The sequence below is a fragment of the Ascaphus truei genome, chromosome 1 (assembly GCF_040206685.1).
Source record: "Ascaphus truei isolate aAscTru1 chromosome 1, aAscTru1.hap1, whole genome shotgun sequence".
Lineage (NCBI taxonomy): Eukaryota > Metazoa > Chordata > Amphibia > Anura > Ascaphidae > Ascaphus > Ascaphus truei.
The window spans coordinates 408428607-408454278 of record NC_134483.1 but is presented as its reverse complement, the minus strand read 5'-3'; the positions used below and the strand labels follow the sequence as shown (position 1 = coordinate 408454278).

The 25672-nt window shown below is 39.3% G+C and overlaps 1 protein-coding gene across 1 annotated transcript in view; it reads right to left on the bottom strand.

Moving 5' to 3' along the window:
- Positions 1-25672, bottom strand: part of LRBA (LPS responsive beige-like anchor protein) — a 608431-nt gene that overhangs the window by 474611 nt on the left and 108148 nt on the right. The window contains exons 23-29 of the mRNA XM_075613691.1: positions 25089-25264; positions 12350-12503; positions 10520-10700; positions 9840-9967; positions 8132-8239; positions 1678-1858; positions 625-1033 (exon numbers count right to left, since the gene is read on the bottom strand). Of these exons, the coding sequence (XP_075469806.1) occupies positions 625-1033; positions 1678-1858; positions 8132-8239; positions 9840-9967; positions 10520-10700; positions 12350-12503; positions 25089-25264 (1337 nt within the window). The remainder of the gene's footprint in view (positions 1-624; positions 1034-1677; positions 1859-8131; positions 8240-9839; positions 9968-10519; positions 10701-12349; positions 12504-25088; positions 25265-25672) is intronic.

Genomic DNA, 25672 nt, shown 5'->3' with positions numbered 1-25672 from the left:
CAGTTCTCAGTTTCCTCATCACATGGGCAATAGGAAGCCACACCGGATGACGTCAAAGATTCCTATTGGCCTGCGGGGCCGGGAACTTTGAAAAGCAGACAGTGAACCCTGGAGTGGCTACCAGCTCCCACTACAGAGAGATCTCCGGAAGCAGGGGGTCCACAGAACAAAAATGAATGAAGTTCAGCTCCAGAGACCTCCTGCTTCACTGATGTATGGAAAAAAATGAAGGGAAAAGTACGGTTTGGATTGTCTCTAAGATAAGGTATACTCCCGTGTGTCTGGTGTCAGGAACAGCCAATTAGGCGTGAATAATTCATCAGCTGTTGTGTGCGTCCTTCTAGCATGCAAGAAAAGCATTGGCAAACCAGGTGGAGGAAGAAGCAAAAAAAAGTGGGCACAAGTGAGAAACAAGTGTGACACTGAAATGAGTAAAAAAAAAAAAAATAGTACACAAACATGGAAATGCAGCAAGAGAAAAACAGGCGGGGAGGCCATAAAGGAGGGGGGAAAAAAACGAAAAACAAACAATTTTCATTTAAGCATAGTTATTGAAAAGTACTTTTTCTGTCATGGGAACAGGTAATTATTTCTCGCTTATAAAAGAACAGGAACATCTATTACCTATCAAAAGATCGGAATCGCACTGAATGCTCAGCTACAGGATCACCTAGCGCTCCAAGGAAAGCTGGGGGTAACATTGCGGGATCAACCAGGGACTCATCGGCTGGCGTGCTGACCAGGCTCCGGAGAATGTCCTTCACGTTTACGTTTTTTGTGGGCGGCTGCTCACAGACTCCATCACTTCCACTCTCCTGAGAGGCTTTTCGAACCTCTGATGACAAAGTGTACAATACTTCACTGATGGCATCGGGACCTGAACTGACAGACTCTGAACCTGCTTCACCCACTGCATCAGAACAGCTGCCAGGGACCAAAACTGGTTCCTCTCCAATACCAGAGTCTCTTCTTTTTACAGACATGGTGCTTTCCAAGTCTTCAGCAGGGGCTGGAGTTACAGAAGGGGTGTTTTCTAAATATAAAATGAAAATAAACCATGTGAATGTTAGACAAAAGTACAAGACGTTATAATAGCACATTTCAAAGCTGGGTTAGGAAATTCAGTAACAGGTGCTTTGTATTTTATATAGCCAACTACGCTTGAGCGGCTGTCAGTAAGAACTGCTTGAGTAATTTATTTCTGAGTACCCTCACCTCCCTCACTTTAACCCATGCATTAAAAGTTGAGTATATTTGGCACCAAAAGGGAAACAAGAATTAAAAAAAAAAAAAAGTATGAATTTGACATGCCAACTCAGGGTAGCTTGCTCGGATGCATGAGCTGTAATGAAATTCAAACAAGCTCTGGCCACATTAGCACTATAGAGTGGTAATCCAGTAATCTGAGATTCCTTTCAGGAGACATGAACATGCAAAGCCTGGATTGTTGAAATCCTGAAGGGCATATAGTCTTTCACATTTGAGCACATTACTTACAGTGAACTACACTTCAAATATAGTTTCTTAATGTTACTCCTAAAATAATTGGATAGATTTCTTCACTTAGTTATAATACTGTAGCCTAATTATTCATTCATGAATACCTTATTCCATCTGCACATATAGTACTATACAGTTCCGAACTATAACTTTGCATTGTTCATCGACAAAAGCTACCTTGCTGGCTTGAAGATGTTGCATCACCGCTTCCATTCTCCGTGGCCCCAAGAGGCTTGTTAGGTTGAGATTGCTTCCTCTCATTCTGTGGTTCCAGAATGTCACGATATTTGGAGACCATGAGGACCGAAATGAAATAAACTACCGCAAGTGCTAGAAATTGAGCCTGCTTGCTATCCTCCTTTAAAGAAGAGAATAAACATATATAAGTTCAAAACTCGATCAGTATTATTTTTCTTGCAACAGTTTTTCAATAATCAAAATCTGTATTATACCAAACTATAAAAAAAAAAAATTATGTATATCTACAGGTTTCATAATAATCAGAAGTGCCGTCAGTACTACAATACAATTGGGTTTCAGAACCCAAAAGCAATGGATACCAGATGCAACAATGGTTTCTTGGGGGGGGGGGGGGGAAGTGTTTCTGGTACAGTTTATCCAATCAAATGAAAAAGTCAAAAAATTTCAAAAAGGTGATAACCATGATTATAATCTTATCTGAAAGCTACAGTATTTAGATTCATCCATCTATATTTTCATTTATTTCAAAAATGTAACCACACAAGGCGTTTGATTGATTCATTTCAGTTGTTTAATAAATTCAATTTCTTAAATGTTTTAATTGGAAGGCAATCATTAATCTATTAGTGTTGCATTAGAATTCCAGGAATATGCATCACCCCTAAACATGTTGAAAGTCTGGTTGTCTACCAAATTGCTCTAGTTCAGTGGTTCCGAAACATTTTTTACATGTGCCATAACAATTATTCATCAAACCCTAATTAATCACTCATCTTGCCTACTTATCAGTCTATTGCTAACAAAACGGTGTGACTGATCCCAGGCAGTGCAGTGTCCTTAGCTAATGGGGGAACACACTTTAACAAGGCCCCAAACTACCAGTGTGTGTGCAGATCGCATGGATGGTATAGTGATCAAACTGTGCGGAAGCTTCCAAAGTCACACCCCACAATGTCTAGCCGCTATGTATTGTTGAGAGCGACTTTGGAATCTGCTGCTGTAATTGACAGCTATACAACCCACGACACAGTGTAGTTTTGGGCCTTACTAAGTGTGCAGTCCCCATACAGGCTCAGGAACACACTAAACTGCTTGGGATTCACTATTAGATTTTTTTTGTCCGAATCCCTCAGGTGCTCCCAAACCCCCATTTTTGGCATCACTGCTCTAGTTGGTACAACTTGAAAAAGTTATTGAAAAAGTTTGTTAAAGTACCCTAAAAAAAAAAAAAATTTCAGAAAACAAAATATAGGACCCTTTCAGTGTGAGATGGGCAGGCAGATTATTGGAGATAAAGAAAAAGCAGAGGAATTAAAAACAAATGTTTTGCCTCTGTTTACCAGGGAAGAATTAATTTCAATAGTAGTGCCGCAGGAGGAAGCCACAACCTCCATATTAATGAAAAATTGGCTAACTGAGGAAGAAGTTCATAGGCAGCTTGATAAAATAAAAGTGAATAATGAACCTGGCCCCAAAGGAATACATCCAAGAGTTCGTAAGGAGATGAGTTTATTAATAGCTAAACCATTAAATGCAATATTCAAAGACTCCATTTCCACAGGTTCAGTTCCACAAGATTGGCGTAAAGCAGATGTGGTGCCTATATTTAAAAATGGAGCTAGATCACAACCGTGAAATTACAGACCCGTAAGCCTGACCAATAGTGGGGAAGCTACTTGAAGGTTTAATACGGGAGATACAGGAATACCTAACGGAAAACAAATTATTAATAGTCGGCATGGATTTATGAAGGATGGATCATGCCAAACTAACCTTATTTGTTTCTATGAGGAAGTAGGAATTTAGACCAGGGTAATGCAGATGATGTGGTCTACTTAGATTTTGCAAAGGCTTTTGATACGGTTCCAAATTAGAGGTTGGTGTACAAAATAAAGCAAATTGGACTCTAAAAATATATGCACCTGGATTGAAAACTGGTTGAAGGACAGACAACAGAGAGGTGACATAAATTGAACTTCTTCAGGTTGAGCTGAGGTCGCGAGTGGAGTACCTCAGCGATCGGTACTGGGACCCCTGCTTTTTAACTTATTTATTAATGACTTTGAGGTTGGCAGAGAGAGCAAAGTGTAAGGTAGCACAATCAGAGCAGTATGTAATTTCTCTCCAGAAGAACTTGGAGAGACTGTAAACTTGGGCAGGTAACTGGCAGATTAGATATAGAGATGGATATCTGTATTAAACCTAGAGATATAGATATATCCATCTAGAGATATCTATAGAGAGATATCTATAGAGAGATAGATATCGAGTGAGAGAGATAGTTATCGATAGAGATATCGAAATCTATCGATAGATAGATATTTTTTTTTTAAGAATAAACAGGCGACTTGCAAATTAAATGGGGATAAAATGGGGGAATCCTTGATGGAGAAGGATTAAGGAGTGCTTGTACACAGCAGGCTTAGCAATAGTGCCCAAAGTCATGCAGTAGCTGCAAAAACCAAACAAGATCTTATCTTGCATTAAACAGGCAATGAATGGAAGGAAAGTAAACATAATTATGCCCCTTTATAAAGCATTATTAAGACCACGCCTAGAATATGGAGTACAATTTTGGGCACCACTCCTTAGAAAATACATTATGGAACTAGAGAGAGTGCAGAGAAGAGCCACCAAATTAATGAAGGGGAAGGACAATCTAACTTATGAGGAGAGGCTAGCTAAATTAGATTTATTTACATTAGAAAAAAAGAGGCGTCTAGGATGGGATATGATAACTATATACAAATATATCCAGGGACAGTACAAGGAGCTTTCAAAATAACTATTCATCCCAAGGGCAGTACAAAGGACTCAGGTCAACCCTTAAGGTTGGAGGAAAGGAGATTTCACCAGCAACAGAGGAAAGTGTTCATTACAGTAAGGGCAGTTAAAATGTGGAATTCATTACCCATGGAGACTGATGGCAGATACAAAAGATTTGTTCAAAAAAAAGGTTGGACATCTTTTTAGAAAGGAAAGGTATACAGGGATATATAAAATAAGTAACATGGGAAGAATGTTGATCCAGGGAATAATCCGATTGCCAATTCTTGGAGCCAGGAAGGAATTTATTTTTCCTTTTATGAGATATATGACACTGGGGTTTTTTGTGTTTGCCTTCCTCTGGAACAATAAGTAAGTCTAGATAAAGGATAAAGTATCTGTTGTCTAAATTTAGCATAGGTTGAACTTTATGGACACGTGTCTCATCTACTATGTAACTATGTAACTTCATTTGAACTGTGCCTCATACTTGTGCCACTTCCTTCTAATTGCTGTTTGCAGGAGGATCCATCTTCAAAACTTTGTGTTTTCAAACAGACCTTTAAAAGGATGCAGAAGGGTAAAAATGGGACACGAGAAACAATGGAGTCAGTGATGATGGAGGGGGGGGGGGAAGTGAGTGGATTCAAAGATCCATTATTAACTGTTGAAGGATAGCAACAAGTACAAGTGTAGTAATAATCTTCCTAAAAGGGCTCCATCGTTATTGATTCCCAGCAAAGAACCGAGATCTTTAAGAACGTAGAGCAATTGTCTGACAGATAAACTTGTGAGCCTGTCTATTGTCATCACATGCCAAATCTTGGACTCCGCCTCACATTTCTTCCCAATTGTCAAGCCCAAGGGAGTACATTCCGTTCCCCAAATGTTTATATTTTTCAGTCACTTTTCTCTGGGTTGGATTAAGATTTCCCTCCATTTCCCTTTATAGGTACATACAGTAAAACACTTTATGTAGTGGATATCATGTAATTCTGATTACTGTTCCGAGACCATCTCCGTGCCAGATCTTCGAAGACACATTTAGACAAATTACAACTTTCTCTGCAGATCCCAGACTCTGATGACAAAAACAGTGCTGTGTGCAAATTCCATAATTGTGATGCATAAAAGCTAAAAGGAACAAAACCAAATCAACTGTACTGCAGAAAGACCCATACTTTCTTTGCCTACTATAATATGATTAAATGCCTCTACTTTCAAGAAATTTACCGGTTTAAGCAAAATAAGAAAACATGAAACTCAATTACAAACCAATACTTTTGACTTCAACTCCACCTCATGCCGGAAAGAAAATGCTCAGAGAATACAAGGAAAATGGCCAATTCAAGGTTCTGATGCCATTAATTTGGGATTTAAACCAAACTTGAGATCTCTTAAGCAGTAATGTGGCTTGAGCCATCACTGACAGGTCTAAAAAAAATAATTAAAAAAAACCAATGGTCCGAGAGAGGAGAAGAAAAAAAACAAAAAACTTGTCCATTTGCTCATGACGAGTGGAAAATTCAAGTTAAGAATTATTGTTACAGAAACTAAGAGTTATAGTAAAAAACAAAAAACAAAAGTATAAAGGCATGTAGTTCTTTATGTAGTTATTTATTTCAAACAAATAATCTTTATTCCTCATCACATATATATATACTTTATAGTATTAAGTCACCCAAGCATTGCTTATTCCCCTTTAAAATAACTGGACACCTCACACTGCCAGCCTAGATCCATTATTGCAGAGTGCATGAACAGGAAAACCCATAAGCTCCATGTAAAATAGTACAGTATTGTTAGTTGGCTGCAGTGTGTGCTGTGCTCCATGATCTCGTTAACCTACTGCTTCCGGAGTTGGGAACATCAGTAAAAGACCTTCTTAACATTCAATGATGGAAGGAAAAGCAACACAGCATAATCCCTTCCAATTTTGTACATTGAATGCTAAATTCTTACTGCACAAGGATAGAATAACCAGGGAAATTGTACATTAAACTCACGCCAATAAGTGGTAGGGTTTCTCTGCTCCGCCATGGGAAAACTGCCAGAAAATCCATTTCATTAGCATGTTTGGTATCATCTAGTACAGTGATTTTCACACTGTTTTATTGAAGAATAGGGAAAGGACCTAACAGTACTAACACCTTAAGGCATTGGGAAATAAAGAACAATGACATGGAAAACTAGGGATTAATCCTGTACCTGGTGGTGATAGTCCATGATCTGTAAAAAGTGTTTACTAAAGGGGTAGGTGCTATATTCTTCCGAGGCGCGTTCCAAACCTCCTGTAGTCCAAAAGGATTCAGCAGAGAAGGGGAGGAGAATAGCCCAGGAAAAAGCTTTAATAGTATAAAACCTTTTTTAATAGTGGATATTGGTAAGCAGTTAAACAAGATGTGCAATTATAAAATATAATATCTATTATATAATATATCATATAATATCTAATCATATAAAAACTTTCAAACAGCATGTAAGCCACGAGTTCTTTCATTGGGGTAACCCAGAAATTTCCCTTACATGTGGCTTTAAAATTTGTATCCGGTAAATTGCACATCTTGTTTCACTGCTTACCAATAACCATTAAAGAAGGTTTTAAACTATTAGGGCTTTTTCCTATGCTATCCCCCCCCCTGCTCTGTGTTCTATTGAACCCTAGGAAACCAAATCTGCAGTGATATTTTTGAACAGTTCATATTTGCAAACAGCTCTAGGACAGGGTTCTTTAACCGGCGGCAAATTTGGCCCTTAGACTTTTAGCCGATTAAGCATCTAGAATGCAATTACCAGGAGTAAAGCATAATATTTCACACAAACTAAATTGTAAGTTAAGGCAATGTAAATATATCTGTTACAGATGATATAAATGTTTGCAAAAAGGTTAGAATATCATAATTTTCAAGTTTTTAAATGGATCATAAATGACATTACAATAAGCTTGTGTAACGTCTCAAAAGGGGCCAGATCAGAGAAGATTTAGAACTGGTTTAAGAGCCCTAAGGGTTTGTGAGGTTTTTCCAAGGGGAAATTAAACAGCAAATCCTCGGCAGTATAGCTGTTTCCTGAGCTTTTCTGGGCACTTGGTAAGGCCCCAAACTACACCTTGGTGTGGGTGGTATAGCGGTCACAGCATCAGTTTCTGAAGCCACTCCCCACAATGCTTTGCATCCACAGCAGCAGGGCATTGTGGAAGTGACTTTGGAAGCCCCCCCACCCTCCCCCCATGCTGTCTGAACACACAGAGGTGCAGTTTGGGGAGTTAGTAAGCACGTGTTTCACCATTGGGCTCAATAAACTGATGAGTAGGCAGTAAGATTAGGTGTTCATAAACAAATATTTCCCAGAAGGGGGCGCACAGTGTAAAACAAAAAAGTCTGGGAACCACTGCCCTATAGTGTGCTCAAAGTTTCCCTACAGCTGGAAAGCATGGTCCCAAAATATTTTGTGCCTACCAAAATTTTCAAGACACAAATGAAAATCCCATACTAAAAGATTTTTGACCTTCTCAGATATTAATGATCACTTGCTAATGTATTTTCATAGAGGAAAAGTTGTTTTAGACCCATCTATAAACAAGTCTGTAGACAGTAAGTACAGTGTTAAACCTAGAGAAGCACACACAATTATGGTAACAATAAGGTATTGATCTTTAACTTACTACATCTCTGAAGACTACAGCTCTTAAGCGGTTTATATCCATGTCTTGCAAAAGTCTGTCAAGGTCTCGGACTGGAGAAAACCCTCCTGTCACAATATCAATCGGGCTCTAAATAAAAGAAAAATCGGATTAAGAAGCTGGAGATTCATTCCTTTCGTAATGAACAGCAAAGGCTTAATATTCTGACAGTTTGGTTTAAAAATGAAAACTTGCCTTTCCAATTTAGTAAATATAAAGTTTAACCCTTTTGCTGCTGAAAGCCACCGCACCCAAGTGCCCTGGCTCTTCCAGCAACACACATCATGTGATCGAGGCTGTTCCTGTTTATGTAAATAGAAGTGGAGGGTTCTGCATATACATTTAAAATTGCTTTCAATGCTTCATTAGATCCCTGGAAAACTAGCACAAGTTCCACAACAGTCTCGGGCATTGTAATGACCCATGGCATACTGTCCCTTGCAAAATCTTCAAAACTTCATAAGGTCAATGAAATGGTTACATTACAGTATGTCGTTTTTATCACACATGCAATTGGGCTATGTTTACAGTGCGCCTGAAACTAATTTTTGCAGAGATAGCTGTAAAAGTAGACCAAATCAGAAAGACAGAAATAAAAAAAATTCAAATTTTAATCAAAAATCCATAAAAAGTAAAAGCATGTCTTAACATGTCAAAAAGATAAGAAAAAACAAGGGGAGCGCGAGTCAAACACAGAACTATGAAAAACACATATGTTATAGTGTAAAAAAAATAAATATATATATATATATATATATATATATATATAAATATATATATAAATATATTAATATTTATATAGATTTATATTAATATATATCTTTACATTAATGTGTGAGTATTAATAGCTTACTCTATTTTCACTACTTGGAGACTGTCTCATGTAGGCATGTAGATATAGATATATATATACCTACATGCCTACAAGAGACAAAGTCTCCACGTAGTGAAAATAGAGCAAGCTATTAATACTCACACAGACCAGTGTGAGTAAAATCCCATAGGGGTTTAACTCTGTAGAGGGGTTTCCGCTAGAACCGTGCGCCTATCATCTGGCAGCTGCCCTGAAGCACAGATCCTCAGGACATCAAGTTTCCCCAGAAAATGATGAAAGATCCAAGGGTAAGTATCAGTGGGTAGGATTATCATAAATGAATATAAGCATAGAATTATATAAAAAAAAAACACACGGGCCAGTGTGAGTGGAACCCTTGAGGGTTAACTCTAATGGAACCCAAGTCCTTTATGGAGGCATAAAGGACTCGAGTTCCGTTAGAAGTACAGCGGGCAGTACAAGACCTTTCCCTCTACAGAGTTAACCCTCAAGGGTTCCACTCACACTGGCCCGTGTGAGTTTTTTATATAGTCCTATGCTTATATTCATTTATGATAATCCCTACCCACTGATACTTACCTTTGGGGCCTCTGAAACCGCCACACACCCCCTACAAATTCTCCCGCCCCACCCGGGGGGCTCTCCCTCTAGTTTGCGTACTGCTGGACTACGACACTTCCACTGTTCACGACCCATATTTTCAGAGCAGGTTTGCCATGCATGATTTTTTTCTTTTTTGGTTTGCAAGGATCTAGAATTACTGAATGGTCATCGAAACACACAGACTTGAATGTTCAAAACATTACAAATCGGAAACGCACTCCGTTATAGCATGCCATTTTACACATACACTACCTTTGCAGCAGACTTCCCTGTTCCCACCAGGCCCTGGATGCCTTTCTGGTTTTTCATATTTTCGCTTGTAGATTTTATTTGCATGTGCTGCTGACACTCCAGACAATTTCTTACAGCCGCAGCACATACTGTGGGGAAAAAAGAAGAGAAATCGGCAAAAAAGTTTAGTCATTCATTCAACCTCTTCGGTTCGGCACAAGGAACTTCCAAAACAAAAAGTACTAAGTGAATCAGTTTGTTATTGATCTGAATGCACACTTGCAAGAGGGAAGAAAAAAAAAACACTAGAAATGTTTTTTTACAATATTTTTGCCCATTTTAATACAAAAATCTCAAAGTGCTAATTTATTTAATTTCTTCACGCATCTGTAAATATGCACATTACAGCAGCAATCCCTGCGGGCTCGTCTGTTTTTTTATTTTTGACCCCTTCACTTTGTTTTTCCTTCTACAGGTTCGGATTCACCCACAAATTCAAAGTATTGGGCAATTTCTTTTTATTGTTTTTTATTTTTTTGACAAGGAAAAGATTTGGGAGTAGTACTCTTTAACAGAATTGAATTCATTAACATATTTGCAGGAACAGGTAACACATTTACGAGCTTATGTAAATGGCTAGTATATAGGCTTATATTGTTAAATACTAATCACCTTCAGTATTAAACAAGAATGAAACTCACCTAACCGAAGACATTGACGCAAAACTCCCCCAGATGACATATTCTTCTCAGCCTCAATATCGGTGAAACCCAAAGAACTTGCAAAAATGAGGACATCCACTAGGTTAATTATTCTCTGCAGAAAAGTTATTGATGCCTCGATTGATAGGCCTTGGGATGGCTCAATGTTTTCCAGTTCATGCTGAAACAAGGAAAATTATATATATTTATAGAAGACAAAATCATGCCAAACATTAGCATGAATGCTCAAAATGACGATATAGTGGCACGTAGACAGTGCAATTTACACAAATAGTGCGATTCCCATCTTGCTTCAATATTTTGTTATTTTCACCTGATGTACATCAGTTTGCACATCGGGGAGTATCAATAGGAGTTAGGAAGGAGAAAGACTACACCTATAATAGACTGCATCATATTCTGCATCACTTTGCACAGACTTATCTTACTAAAAGGTGATCGTGAAGCAAATGCAAGCCAAAATATTAAATATATATTTTTTCCACTTCTATGGATATATCACTTCTTAAATTTCTCCACTCAAACTAATGGCATTCAAATCTTCTCCAGCACGCGCCTTCATTCCATGTTAATTAAAGGCCTGTGAATCCAGACTTTTTTGCTGGAGAAAATGTGCTGCATTTTCATTTGTGTATCGAGGCATTTGGCCCAAATTTGTCAAGCATGCACAAGCCTGCGAGCGCGGAACATTATAATGCAGATACTGAACTAGTAGCTTAATTTTTTTTCTCCTTAAACCTCTTCCCCATGTTGGGGTGTAACTTCTTTGGTTCTAAATCTGCACCTCACAATTACTTTTGATGCAAGAAACAATGGTACAAATGTATGTTTGTCTGTTTTTTATAGTTGGGTTTTTTCTGTATTTTGTTGTAATGATGTAGTATAAATGTTTGTAAACCCAATTTAAAAAAAAAAACTTAGAAAATAAAAAGAAACCATGGTACAATAGCGATCATGGTCTGCAAGCTTCAAGAAGCCTCAATTACAACAAAATTATCAAAAGTATACAAAATCATTTCATCATTTAAATACACAAAGAGTTTAAGTACTGCAAATGTAATTATTCATTTTGGAGCAGGAGGGGTCAATTTTACAGCGTTACAAATAATGGGGAAGACATCCAGGCACAGTTTCTTTCCAAGGATATAGGTGTGTGGTTTACAGTAACAAACAATGGATAAATCCTGGCCCCTTCAGTACTCCTGTGGTAAGGGGCACCCCAGTATATAAAACCGAAAAAGCAAGATAAAGCAATATTGCTTCATGTAACTAATAAAAAGTAACAGTTTGTGAGCGTTACATGTTACAGGCATACCCCGGTTTAAGGACACTCACTTTAAGGACACTCGCGAGTAAGTACATCTCGCTCAATAGGCAAACGGCAGCTCACGCATGCGCCTGTCATCACGTCCTGAACAGCAATGCCGGCTCCCCACCTGTACCGAAGCTGTGCGCAAGCGGGGAAACTATAGAGCCTGTTACAAATGCGTTATTTACATCAGTTATGAACGTGTACGACGATTGCAGTACAGTTCATGCATCGATAAGTGGGAAAAAGGTAGTGCTTCACTTTAAGTACATTTGCGCTTTACATACATGCTCTGGTCCCATTGCGTACACTAATACGGGGTATGTCTGTACATGAAGCAATATTGCTTTATCTTGCCTTTTCTGTTTTATACACAGTATTAGTTCATTTAATTAGTCTATATATACACACACCGTAGGTTTAAATAAGTAGTCAATAGTCAGACAATCTAAGCAAGTTTAAACACATTGCTATTTATTACGAATACATGAATTCCTTACTGTAGCAGATGTTGCAGCGGAAAGCAATGGTAATATACCCCCACAAGCCATGATCATGTTGTCCGTAATTTGAGAGATGAGGTGGATTGTATTGTGCACAAAAATTACATTGTCATTGCTGTTCACAAAGTCCATTATAGTCTTTGTAGAATGGCTGTTCAGAGGGGAAAAAATATATAAATAATTATTGTTGACAAATTAAGATTCACTGTCAACTGAATCAAACTAGTCAGAGTTCTCCATCCACCTTAAAATGTAGACAATTTTTTAAAAAGAGTTGAATATTTTCAGTTATGCAGATTCTACTTTACATTATTTACTATAGTTTACTATTGTTCCAAGTGCATTCACGCACGTCTAAATAAACCACCAGAGTGATCAAAGGTACCAGCACAGCAGTTTGCATTCTGGACCAATAAAATACCCATTTTTTTCAGACAAATGCCCAACGTTTCGATCCCCAGGAGAACCTTTACTCAACACCCTTGATAAAAGGTCGCCCTGAGGACCGAAACTTTAGGCTTTTGTCAGCATTCTGGACCAATAAATGACCCCTTTTTTCCCCAACTGCTGTGCTGGTACATTAGATCACTCTGGTGGTTCATTTCAACTTCTACCTTTCTCCCTTTACTGTGCACCACGAACACCATTTTATTGGCATATCACTTGGTGTGTACACACACACACACACACACACACACACACACACGCAGAAGTATTTAGCCCTTCCACATTTTTCACATTTTGTTGGTAGCTGCGCATACTACACAACGCTTTAAAATTAGATTTTACATGTAGAATCTACTCTAAAGTGAAAACGTTCGAAAATGCATATAGAGTGTAAAGAAGATCTACAAGAAAAATAGATAAATCTCACTTGCATAAGTATTCAACCTCTTTGCTACTGAAGCCTTAAATCGGCTCAGGTACAAATGAATTGTTTGTAAGTTCACAAATGAGTGAAATGGTTTCAGCCTGTGTGTAATCAAAGTGGTTTAACTTGTTGATCATTTCCCTCAGGAATATAGAGATGTTCAAGCTGCAACTCACATAGTGATCCAATAAAGCAACCATGAAGACAAGGGAGTTTTCGAAACAAAATAGGATACAATGTTAGAGTTACGCAAGAAGACTAATATTAAATCACGTCTGAAGTTTGAAATAAAGCATATAGATACTACAGATGTGGAAAAAGGTTGTGGTCAGATGAGACGAAAACTTAACTTTTTGGTCTAAATGCCAACACTGCACATCACCCAATCACCACTACCCCAACTGTCAAGTATGGGGGTGGCAACATGTTATCGAGATGCTTCTCTTCTGCAGAGGCTGGGAAGCGTGTCAGGATAAAGGAGTGAATGGATGGTGCAAAGTACATGTGAATCCTTGAGGAAAACCGCTGAGTCAGCCAAGACTCAAACTGGGGAGGAAATGCACATTTCAGCAGAACAATGACCCGAAGCACAAAAGCCAAAACTGGAGTGGTTGAACGAGAAGAGAATTAATGTTCTTGAGTGGCCCAGTCAAAGCACTGACTTCAATCGAACATTTATGGCGAGACTTGAAGATTACCTAAACAAAACAGTGTTCGTGGCACAAAGTGATACAACAGTTAATATATGCAAATGATCCCAATGTTGATTAGCACTGAAAAACACATAATACTGTAACTCCAAGTAGAGGATTCTCCAGGTCAGCAGAGACTTGAAGATTGAAGTCCATCGACAATCCTCAACAAACTTATCAGAACTGGATCAATTTTCTCACGAAGAATGGGCAAAAATGTCACCATCCTACTGTACAAAGCTCAGAGACCTATCCAAAATGACTTATAGCTGTAATTGCTGCAAAAAGGTGCTTCTACAAAGTACTGACTTAAGGAGCTGAATACTTGTCCAAAATCAAATTTACTGGTTGTTAAATATATTTCCTTTGCTGACATTTAACCTCCTCATAAAACAGTGTTCAGGTTATCCATTACAGCTTTATATATATATATATATATATATATATTTAAAAAAAAAAAAAATCTGACATCAATAGGGGGTGAATACACTTTTTTTTTTTTAATAAGTAGTAAGGTCTTAAAACAGAGCAGCATAGGATTAGTTCACAGATTTAGAAGGTGAAAAGCCTACAGATCTAAAGAAGAGACTTGAAATGTACGGTCCAAAAAAAACAAGCAATCTTTAAAGAGAAAAAAATTGACTTTTCAGTCCATCAAGACAGCACAGTAGAGGGAATAAGGACTACTACGCAAGACTTAAACGTGCTCTATGTTTATTAAATGAAGGGAGGCAAAATGTGTGCTGTCATGATGAACTGAAAGAAAATAAATTTTTCGGTAAACCAAATTTCCCTTTCCTTCTCATCCATCAGGCATCACACCAGAGGCTATTGTTACAGCAGTCACAACAAAGGGAGGAAAAACAAATCAAACCATCATAGCATCTTGGACTTTCCTGCCAAACACTGCATCATGAGAGGCTTGAACATCGACCTTGTAATGCTTTGTAAATGGAAAAGAAATACATAATACCTTCGCTCCTCCTTTTAGGAGTATAAAGCTGGTAAAAAGATTGGCCTTACATTTATGGAAAAAAAGGAGCACAATTGCAGGGCTCCTTACAAATTTACTAGTGACATTTTTACATTTGCTGATCTGTACCAGTACATGTTGAATTAACTTTCAGTCCCTTGGGAACTGGACGCTTGAACTGTTGACATGCCATGTGCAAAAAGCTTATATCCATTTTCCATTTTTTTTGGCGCAGTCAATTCTTTATTTTTGCCTCATCTTCTAAGCTGCTATTTTTCCCTCCAGAAAACACTTCCAGCATTTTAGTAAACATCTCAGTCCTCTCTTGTTATATCAGTTTGGAAGTCCAGAGCCCACTGGTCCATATAGTTATGGACCAGGGTAACCTTCTGGGGGGATTAAACCTTGGTAAAGGGATGAAATCAAGCCCTTTTTGATACTTTTTGTTTTGCATAAATCTTCGAATCGTGTGTATATAGGGAATTCCTCCTCAGAAACCCTGGCACACAAAATGTCGGACCTGCATATATTTAAATACCTCTGTCAGAGGTAAACTGTATTTCCTCATCAATTCCTCAAACGACATCAACTTATCTTTTTCTAATAAATATCCCATCTCTGGAATCCCTGTCTGCAGGTTTCAAAACCCTGACTCTGGAAACCCGGGGAAAACCCTGGATTTCCGAACAGGGGCGTAAATCTAGATGGAGTTGACATAACCTTATATTTCTTTGTTGCCAACTGCCAGATTTTCAGAGTAAACCCGATTACCGCCGGCTCAGGCTGTCTCCCAAGTCCAGTCCTGGAGTTCGACCACAGCAAAGTAGGCAGGCCAACCGGGTATTTAAGTGAACTCTCCAAATACACCCAAGCACAGGTCCCTCCCGGTCAGTGCCAGTAAACCATTTGTTTCAAATGAGAGGCTACATAATATTTTAGAATATTTGAAGCTGCTAAGACTCCCTCCTTCTTTAGACTCCAGCATAATTGACCTGGCTATTCTCGGTTGTTTATGTTTTCAAATAAATGGCATAATTGGATTTCATTTATATTTGTCTGCAGGACAGATATTGGTAGTGTTTGCAAGTAATATAGAAGTCTGGGGAGGATATTCATCTTAACCGTGGTATAAGCCCTATCCATGAGATATAGTGAGAATTCCAAGCATGTAGGTCCTTTCTAATCTAAGGGGGAAAAAAAGTTCGGGATAGTTATATAATGAGTTGTAGTCCCTATTAAGGTATATCCCCAAATACTTCAGATGGGTCTTTTTCCACCTAGTCCAAGTGTTGTTTAAGAGCCTCAACCTCCTTTTCAGTTGACGTTAAATTTAGCTTTTCCCGATTTTTCCACATTAACTTTATATGCAGATAATTCTCCAAACCTCAGGAGAGCGGATTGTAAATTCGGGAGAGATGTCAATGGGTTAGATATGGTAAGGATAATATCATCCGCAGAGTGGTAATTTGTAACACTCATCTTTTATATTAATCCCTTGTATATTTGGGAAAGCTCTGATTGTAGCCGCAAGGGGTACGATTGTCAAGGCAAAAACAGGAGAAGAGAGGGAGCACCCGTCTAGTCCCGTTCTTAATTGTTATCAGATTCCTCTCCCCCCTGGAATCTTCAGAGTGGCTGATGGTGTCTGATAGAGGGTCCGGACCCCTTGTAAAACCCCAAAAATCCAAATGCCTCCAACATCTTATCTAGAAAATCCCATCTTATCCTATCAAACGCCTTCTCCGCGCCCAGGCTCAACAGCACTGCTTTAATCTTACATGTTTGTATCTGATCACATTAATAATTTTCCTTGTGTTATCCGACGCCTGGCGTTCACTCAAAACCTACCTGGTCATAGTGGATTAATATAGGAAGGATTGGGATCAACCTGTTAGCCAAGATTTTACTATAGATTTTCATGTCCATAATAAGCAATAAAATTGGCCTGTAGCTACCACAACATAATGGGTCCTTAACCTTTTTAGGGATCCCCACTATATTGGCTTTCGTCATCTGTGGGGGGGAAGGGATTTGTTTACTGCTGAGAAAATCATTGAATAAGTCTAGTAAACATGGCTCATGTTTACTAAACATGGATTCCTATAACATTTTTACAATTCAGATTTGAGAAACCATCTGGGCCCGGTGCCTTTGATGGCTTGAATGAGCTTACTGCCCTTACTAACTCAGAGTTATTTTTGCATTTAAAGTTTTGTGGTCTGACAGTTTTGGGAGGTTACAATCTCTCAGAGATAGTCCTCAATCTGGGTTGGGTACAGGGCTTTAGAATTTGGAGTTGAATTGTCAATGTTGTAGAGTTCCATATAGAATCTAGCAAATTCCTCTGATATCTTAGAGGAGTTGTAAGTCACTTCTCCTTTTAACTTAATAGCAGGGACCAAAGCTCTTCACCTGATCACTAAGTTTATTTGCCAAAACCCAGTCTGCCTTATCATAACACGTCTGCTTAGTCCACTTAAGGGCCTTCTCTACATCTAATTGCACCCCCTTGCCTGGGTCAGGATTTTATAAATTTTCCTCAATGGATTTTTTTTAATGTGATTAATCCAATGTTACAATTTTTGTGTTAAATGTTTTTGTTTTTCTATTTGTATTCTGTGTGATGCTATTGAGATGAGCTGTCCTCTGATCGTGGCCTTATGTGCCACCCATAGCATTGTTCTTTATTCTACAGAGCCACTGTTGATATGAAAATAATTTGAGTGAGTCTCCAATTTGTGTGCTAATCTCTGGGTAGTACAGTAATGAGTTGGTCATCCTCCAATGAAATGATTGAGTCCTAGCAAATGGGGAATCGAACAGGATCACCACTGGGGCGGTCTGACCACTTGATATGCCCTATATCTGAGTGGACCAATACTTCCAAAATACAAATATATAATCAATTCTGGAGTACGAATCGTGTGGGGGCAAATAAAGAGAGTAATCCCTCTGTCCTTTATGTGAGCTACGCCAGGCATCCCACAAGCCATATTCTTTAAGTAGCAATCTAAATTTCTTAGCTACACTATATATGTCAGAGTGTGATTGCTCTGAATGGGTGGACTTATCCACATCCGGCTCTGGTATCATATTAAAATGACCTCCCAAGATCAGAAGCTGCTCTCGGCTATTCCCCTAGATTCCAGTGTTTCCCTTAAAAAAAAAAAAAAATCAACTTGTCCCTCGTTGGGCGCATAGATATTCAATAACATAATATGTTGGCCTGAGAGAAGCCCGTGAACCACGAGGGACCTCTCCTCTTGATCTCTTAACCTCAAATGCCTGGACCGGAATATCTCATTTAATTAGTATCGCAACCACTTTTTTTTGCTTGTAAAGGACTGACGAAGTTGAGACATTAGGGGGTCTGACATAACATAACAGCATTTAGGATGAAGCCATTTTGTTTGAATATTTCAATCCGCCATCTTGTCTGTCTCTGAGTCTTAATTTCTGTGTTTCATTTCTGTATAAACAAACATGTGAAACCGGCATGGAATGTTTTCGCTCTTAGCTGACTTTATTGATCTTTCCTCATCCAATCAGCTTCAAATTCAAAGTGTAACCAGGCTAGAAGCTGTGAGAAACCTTGAGATAAGCTCAGATTCTTAGAGAAACTGATTCTCATACAATGTGCAAAGTGGCAGAATAGGCACATCCCATTTAACCCCATAATGGTTTTTAGTTGACAGACAGTTATCCAGTATTATTATGTATTACAAAATGACATCAGCTTTAGTATTGTTATGTATTACAAAATGAGGTAATATTAGTGACGCGCAAGCCCCCCCATTAAGGGGTGGAGCTTTAGGTTTTAGGGTATAAATATATGGCATATCGTGTTATTGTTAGAGAGCTTTTTTTCAAAAGCTGTCTCCGTTGTGCACTTGACTTGAATAAATTCACGTGTTATTCTGTTTCAAAATAATCTCAGACTGTTTTTTATTTACGCTTTTCTCAGGAAGATTAAAATGCGATAGGTTATGTCCCTCTGAAAGTGTTTGGGGGCTCCGGAGTATCAAAATGTCTCTTGCAAGAATACAATATCTGCTTTCAGGTTCCTAAATTCTTTTAGGGCCAATCTACACTTACCATTACTGTTAAGACCTTTAACATTCAGAGATACAAACTAACTTTCAATGGCGCTTGACTAGTCATTTCCAAGGTCGGGTCTCTCTCTTATGTGAACAAAAAACTTTAATGGCAGATGGGGATTTTAAAATAAAAAAATAAAAAAAAGGGGAAGGAACTTCCCCCTCCCGGAACTAGTGGAAAAACACAACAACAACAAAAATTAAACTATAGAATAAGGAGTGTAACCAGCCAATCACCACAGATTTGTAGCCAGACGCTACGTGGCCTGGTGGGCATATTGCCCTACTGGGAAGGACCCGACGTCGGGCATGCAGGGTTCCCACCGATCTTGCACACTCGCCTCCACCTGCTCTCACTCCCCTGATCGTGCCCTCACTACAGCTTGCTTAGAATATAAGAGCCTAAAAGACACGTCAATTCCCAACAACCGTGGAACAGAAACATAAAACATTTTGTATTAAATGCACTTATAGGGATAGGCTTCCCAGATAGAAATATAAAACAGGTTTTGTATTTTATCTTTAAATGTTCAATGTCTATTAACATTACATTTTCGAGCGGTAATTGCTCTTGGCTTTCAATGAGGCTTAGTGTCCTTTGTGTCTATAAACAGAAAACCAGCCCTTCTAAGTCTTTGAACCAAGGCCCCCTCACCCATCGTCGGGGCACTCATTACGTGTGTTCACTGGTTTTGGCCACCGATCAGCTGTAGCAGACCAGCACCCAGGGTGTGGGCAGCAGGCTCCAAAATCATATATAAGACAGTCCCTATAATAGATTGGAAAAAATAGATGGAGACACAGAGAAAAGTGGGGAGAAAACAAATATTGCTACACATCCTGGATAGCCTTCTCTGGGTTGCTGAATCGCTGGTCAAGGAGATGGCAGTGGACTTTTACGGGGTCTTCCAAACTTTGAATGAACAGGGGAACTCAGCAGGACCCCTTCAAGAACGTGGCTCATCTTGGCTCTTTCATCTCAGGGCTATCGCCCCCTCGTCTGATCGATCATCCTCTGTGTTGTCGTCCCAAGATCTTTGCTGCTGGCCCGAATTATCCATAGGGGCCAGATTTGGCGCCAACAAAAAAATGTGCAGATTCCCAAGGATAACAGATCTGTCTACCTTCATGATTGACTAAGACAGACCGGGAAAGCCCATCGATAGCAAATCCCCTTTTCCTGGAGTACCGCTGTTACCGGTCGCAGTCCTCTCCACCTATCTATTGTCAACATGGACAGGTCCTGGAACATCTGAATAGATTCATTTTCAAAGTCAATTGAGCATCTGTTTCTGCAACATTTTCCAATTATTTTGGGTTGGTTGCATATTTATGCAGCCTCAGAACCACATCCCTGCTTCTTTTGGCATCATCAAATCTCGGACCCAAAGCTCTATGGGCTCTATCCATTAAACGATCACCGTCTTGTAGTAGGGGGTGAATTGACCAAAAAAAAAAAAAGAAAGGCTCTTCGGATATGGCTGGAGTGCTTCCGGACACCGACTCGGAGATATGGCAAATGTGTAGATTGTGCCTTCGCTCCCTTTTTCTCCAGGTCGTCTATACCATCTCTCATAGCTCTTATCTCTTCATTAAGGCGTAGGACTTAGTCAGTATTCACCGTGTTTTGTAAGGCAATGTCCATCTTGTCTTACAGCTCTGTAGTTCTATTCTCAAGTAAATAAAGCTCTGCTTTAAATTCCTTTACAGCTCTATCCAGAGCTGACTGAAAGCCAGCTTGCAGTTCCTTAAGCATATTCTGGAGGTTCTGCTTTGTGATCACTGTATCCCCCTCTGCCATGCTATACTCCCTTTCAGTGACAGCTCTCACCTCTCTCTGGCTCTTTTCCTGTGATGGCCCTTTCTGCTGCGTTTCTCAGCATTGCCCTTCTCTCTGAGGTGTCCCCCTCTGTCCCTGCAACTTGCCTCTTTGATCCCTTGCCTGAGCTCGATGACGCGTGCTCCCACCTCGGGCGCCATCTTTGTTTTTCTTTTTGGAGACTGCTGCCGCTGGCTGTCCTTGGCTGTTGCGGGACAAATCTGGGGTCCCCGGCTTCAAATCCCTCTTCGGGGGCATCCCTGCTAGCTCCCCTAACTGTTGCTATAGCCCGTGGGCCGACCAAAAAAAAAGCCAATCAGGGGTTTAAATCAATATTTGGCGGCGGATTGCACAGAGCTTCCCTTGCACACGTGCATGCGCATGCGCGTGCCCCCCCCAAAAGCTTCCTTTTCTGAAGCTCTTGCTATTATGGTGTCCAGTAACTCCCCGAAAAAAAGTATCGCCAGAAAAGGTAAGAAAAATAAGACTGTTCTTAAAAACATTGTCGGTAGCTGAGGATTGTACAGTAACTATAGAGCAAAAACCACTAGAGCTGAAGACCTGGCAATAAGATTAAATAGTGTTGAATGAAGCATTGCACATAAAATTCACAGCTTGTTTGTTTTTTCGCTGCTAAAACGTCCGCACACAGGTAGGAAAAACATGTGGCTCTCAGGGAGGAGTCTTAAATGCTTTGGAAAAGGCAGTCCTACAAGGTAGCAACGAGAGGCATAAACACCATCGTGTGCACGGTCATGGGGGACGAGAGAGAAATACACACAAAAATAATACTTCACCCAGACCCAAATGGTGTGGAGAAAACAGCACATCAAGGTAAGTGGTCAAAAAAAAAAAAAAAACCGGTACAGAACACACAATTGTGATAGACTATCTTCTATGTTGGGCAGAAAACAATGAGGCCACACTGACTGTAGATCTGTAATACCAAGCCCATCTGTAACAATATCAGCTAATGGTCATTATATTTGTTTTATCCTGCCTCATCTTCAAGACTCGCTGCTTACTTGGAACCAGGGGAAAAATATTTCCTGGGCTGAAGTTCCATTTTAGGATCATCTAGGTGACCGTTCTTGAACAGAGCAGAACCTTACAATTTTGGTATTTGACCTTGTCACCATTAAGTCTAATTCTGATAAACACCAGCAATTCACCACCTTATTAAAACATATGAATGGAGAGCCCAGCCCGCTTCCCATATCTTTGGCCATCTGCAATGACCGTCTTTTACGCTTATGTGTACCACTGATACAGTATGTTGGGCACATTGTCTTCTGTCAATTGATTATCCTGGATGATTCTATAATAATGTTGGACACCTTGTGCCTCCTTGATGATCGATAAAAGTGGTTAATGCGACATGTTCTGCATTCTGAGTGACTTTTTTTTTTAAATGCTCCATGGTTCTCAATGCTTTGTATTTGATGGTTGGTTGGATCTTCCTCCTAAATATGCCACCTTGACTAAAGCACTTTGGCAGTGAGCTCACAAACAGTGCTAACTGGCACCTGTAGTAATCATTTCCATGCAGGGGTAGCTAAAGGACAGTCTAGAGAATGTTACATTGTGTTACATATTTTAAGATCTGTTTGAGGAGTCACGTGTGATAGAGCCAAAAGGTGCTTCCACTTATTTAAGCCAACATAAGGCATACCACTCACTTGACAATTCTTGAAGCAAGTTGTACAGTTCTTCACTTGATTTTACAGCTTCTGTGCCTTTTTAATTGGTAGGAACACCAGTGCTTAATAGGTTGAACTGTAACCTAAAAACTGCATGTTTTGTAAGGGAGAATCTGCATTTCTCCCCATTTACCATCCCAGATCTTGGAGAACTTGCAGTACCCTTTTTAAATGGATGTTCAGAAGATATTATGATTCAGCATTTACAATGCAATCCCCTTTTCTCCGAGAGCAGCTGCTATCACTACAATGACTTGTGGACAATCTGGAAGTGGAGGAGAGGCCAACCTGTAGTGCTGTGAATTGGTATTAGTGCCTTATAGCTCATCTTAAAATATTGCTGTCAATAGCACCAACAGTTTTTTTTTTCAATCAATTGCAATCAGATAATCTCCAGAGTACTTAACATACAGATTGCATCCTGAATCGCTTTCTTTAAACACAGTTTTACAAATTTGAAGTAAAAAAAACTTTTACCTTTGCCATGGAGAAGAGGACAGAATAGGTGCCATTTTCTTCTTGACCTTTCGGTACTTGAGGTTTCGTGTTGCCTTAAATTAAATTCTTGACCGAACCAAGTGGAGTTGGCATCCCAATGAACCTTTTCTTGAAATATATGCTATAAACCCTATCAAGTAGCCCATCTACTAGCTGATGGACCCAGCGGTTTGATCACGCTAGCAGCCATTGATAAAATTAAAAAAGTTAACCTCTCCCACATGACCCATGTCTTGCACATAACATGTTCTGGCGTCCGAAACTAGAAGGTCTTTGGAATGGGGGAACTCCCCTAGTTCTTCCCTTGGTAGATGTGCCAGGTGGCATGCATCTAAAAGCTGCTGACTAGTCCAGATCACCGGAGACTTTACTGGTCATCTGGTAACTTGTAAATGAGCTGCCTTCGATATAAAAGTTAGCATAATCCCCTCTAATTTTCTCCTTCCATCATCTGAAGAGGATTTGGGAAGCTATGTTCCCATAGATAAATCCACATCTGATTCTGCTGGAGATAGAGATTCCCAAAAACAGAACCAAGGGCGCTTTCAAGAAGCCCCTTATATAGTGCACCAACTACTATTGGAATAATGTATTTGCTTCGAATTTGAAAAAAAAAAAAAGTAAGAAAATAAGAAAATAAGAAAACAGGCGTTCGGTCTTCGATGTTTCATCTTTGGTCATGGATCTTGTGTCCACTTTGAGGGGTCTGACCATGGACAAAAGAATACATAATCTGATGCCTGGGCTTCCCAGCAGAAGCCATGGGGGTGGGGATCAGTAACATCGACCACAAAGAAAAGATTCCCATCAGACCGCATTACGTCAGATGTTTGTCACCATCATAGTAATCCAAGTTTCAACCCCCTTCCCCCATTTAAATTTTATATCCCCGAGTTGCAGACTACGTCCATGACTGCAGGGACGTTGGATAGGAATTTCTATAAGACACCAATCCCAATGTCGGCAGGTAAGCATGTTGCCTTTTTAATGGTTTACTAGCCAACAGTATAAAAATGAGCTGGACCCTTCAAAGACCTGCAGGATGGTCTGAGAGCAGGAAGCCACACTCTCCTCCCTGCCTTCCCCAGGTAACAACCTTAGTGATCTCTAAACCATGGCAGTCGAGTGCCCGTAAAACAAAAAATTGGGTGATAAGCTCCTACCTCCAGGTAGGCGGAAAAGAAATAAATCATTCTGAGACATTTTATACACTTCCGGATTAAGTTGTTTCCTGTTCTACCGCAGGAGGCAAAGCCTAAACTACCCTCTGGTGTAGTATCTGAGGAACGGTGAGGAAAATTATGTTAACCAATTACATGTATTAATTGCCAACTTTGCTTTTAGAACATTAGGGGGGGGGGGGGACTGTAGGAAATATTTTTTTTTTAATGATTATATATAGGATATACACATGCGGGTATGCATGTGCATATGCGGGGTGTGCGTTTCAAAGTGACTGAGTTGCGAAACGTGTAGGTTCTAAGTTTGTCCAGAGCGAGGACCCGTAGGCACACAGGAAGCGCCAGCACCACCTATACTACTAGGAGACTGGCATTTCACCTATCATGTGCATTGTTACTAGAGTGCTTGTGCAGGATTCACTTGAGAAACTGTCTTTGATGTGGATATAGTAGATATCAATATTGGCTGCACCTGGATACACATTCCACTGAGATGCAAGAAGTGAGGTAAATTGACAAACAAAAGGTTTGTTTACTACACACCCTGGTAATAAAATTTTGTTTCTCTTCAAGAAACTTCAAAACACCAATTGTAATATTTTTAGTCTACTTCTTGTCTTTGTTTATGCTTCTTCTCTAGATAGGTATATAAATAAAAAAGTTAAACCATAGATTTTTAAAGAGAAAAATAGTTGCAAATAGCTGTCGTATTCACAAATGGTTTCAATCACCATTTACAGAACCTTTAAAAATAAATACGTCAAATAAATCACAGTTCCCTGAAACCATAGTAACAATAGTTACAAGGTTAGATATCAATTCAGGTTTTCTGCATTAACCTGTGGAGTGGAAAGCTCTGACTGATGGAACAATGCCTTGCTGTAGATGGATGGGTGCAAACTAACCTTCGCCACATCTGGATATCAGTCTCTATTGAAAATAAGAGGTCTGTAAGCAGCCGCTGATGTATCAAGGACCATTTGAATTCAGGAATACGAAACATTGTAGATCTGGAATCTCTTCTCTGGTCATCCGAAGAAGCCCCTCGTTCTGCCTGCAATGATCCAGGCTGCTTTGTGGTCTTCTCAAAGCAAACAAAAAAAAAAATACAAAAAAAGGTTACAATATAAAACGAAGACAAAGTGAAGCTAAATCGGCAATAGCATTATATATAACATTGTTCTAAAAATATTACGGACCACCCTTGTTACATTCTGAAATTACAACGTCATAGGCTGACCCACCTGTGTTCCAGAAAATACTGTATATGCCTACAGTACATTTCATAGTTTATTAGATATAATGCTGTATTGAGTAATATATTTTAGTAGTATATGCAATGTCATCCCAAACAGACAGTACGTTGGATAATGTATTTACCACGTATTTCCAATTTTCAGACTTAAATCATTTGATAGTCCCATTATGTCATTTTAATTTTACAGTTTACTTCTAATTCATTTTTAACACTTATTCACAGATTTCAGTT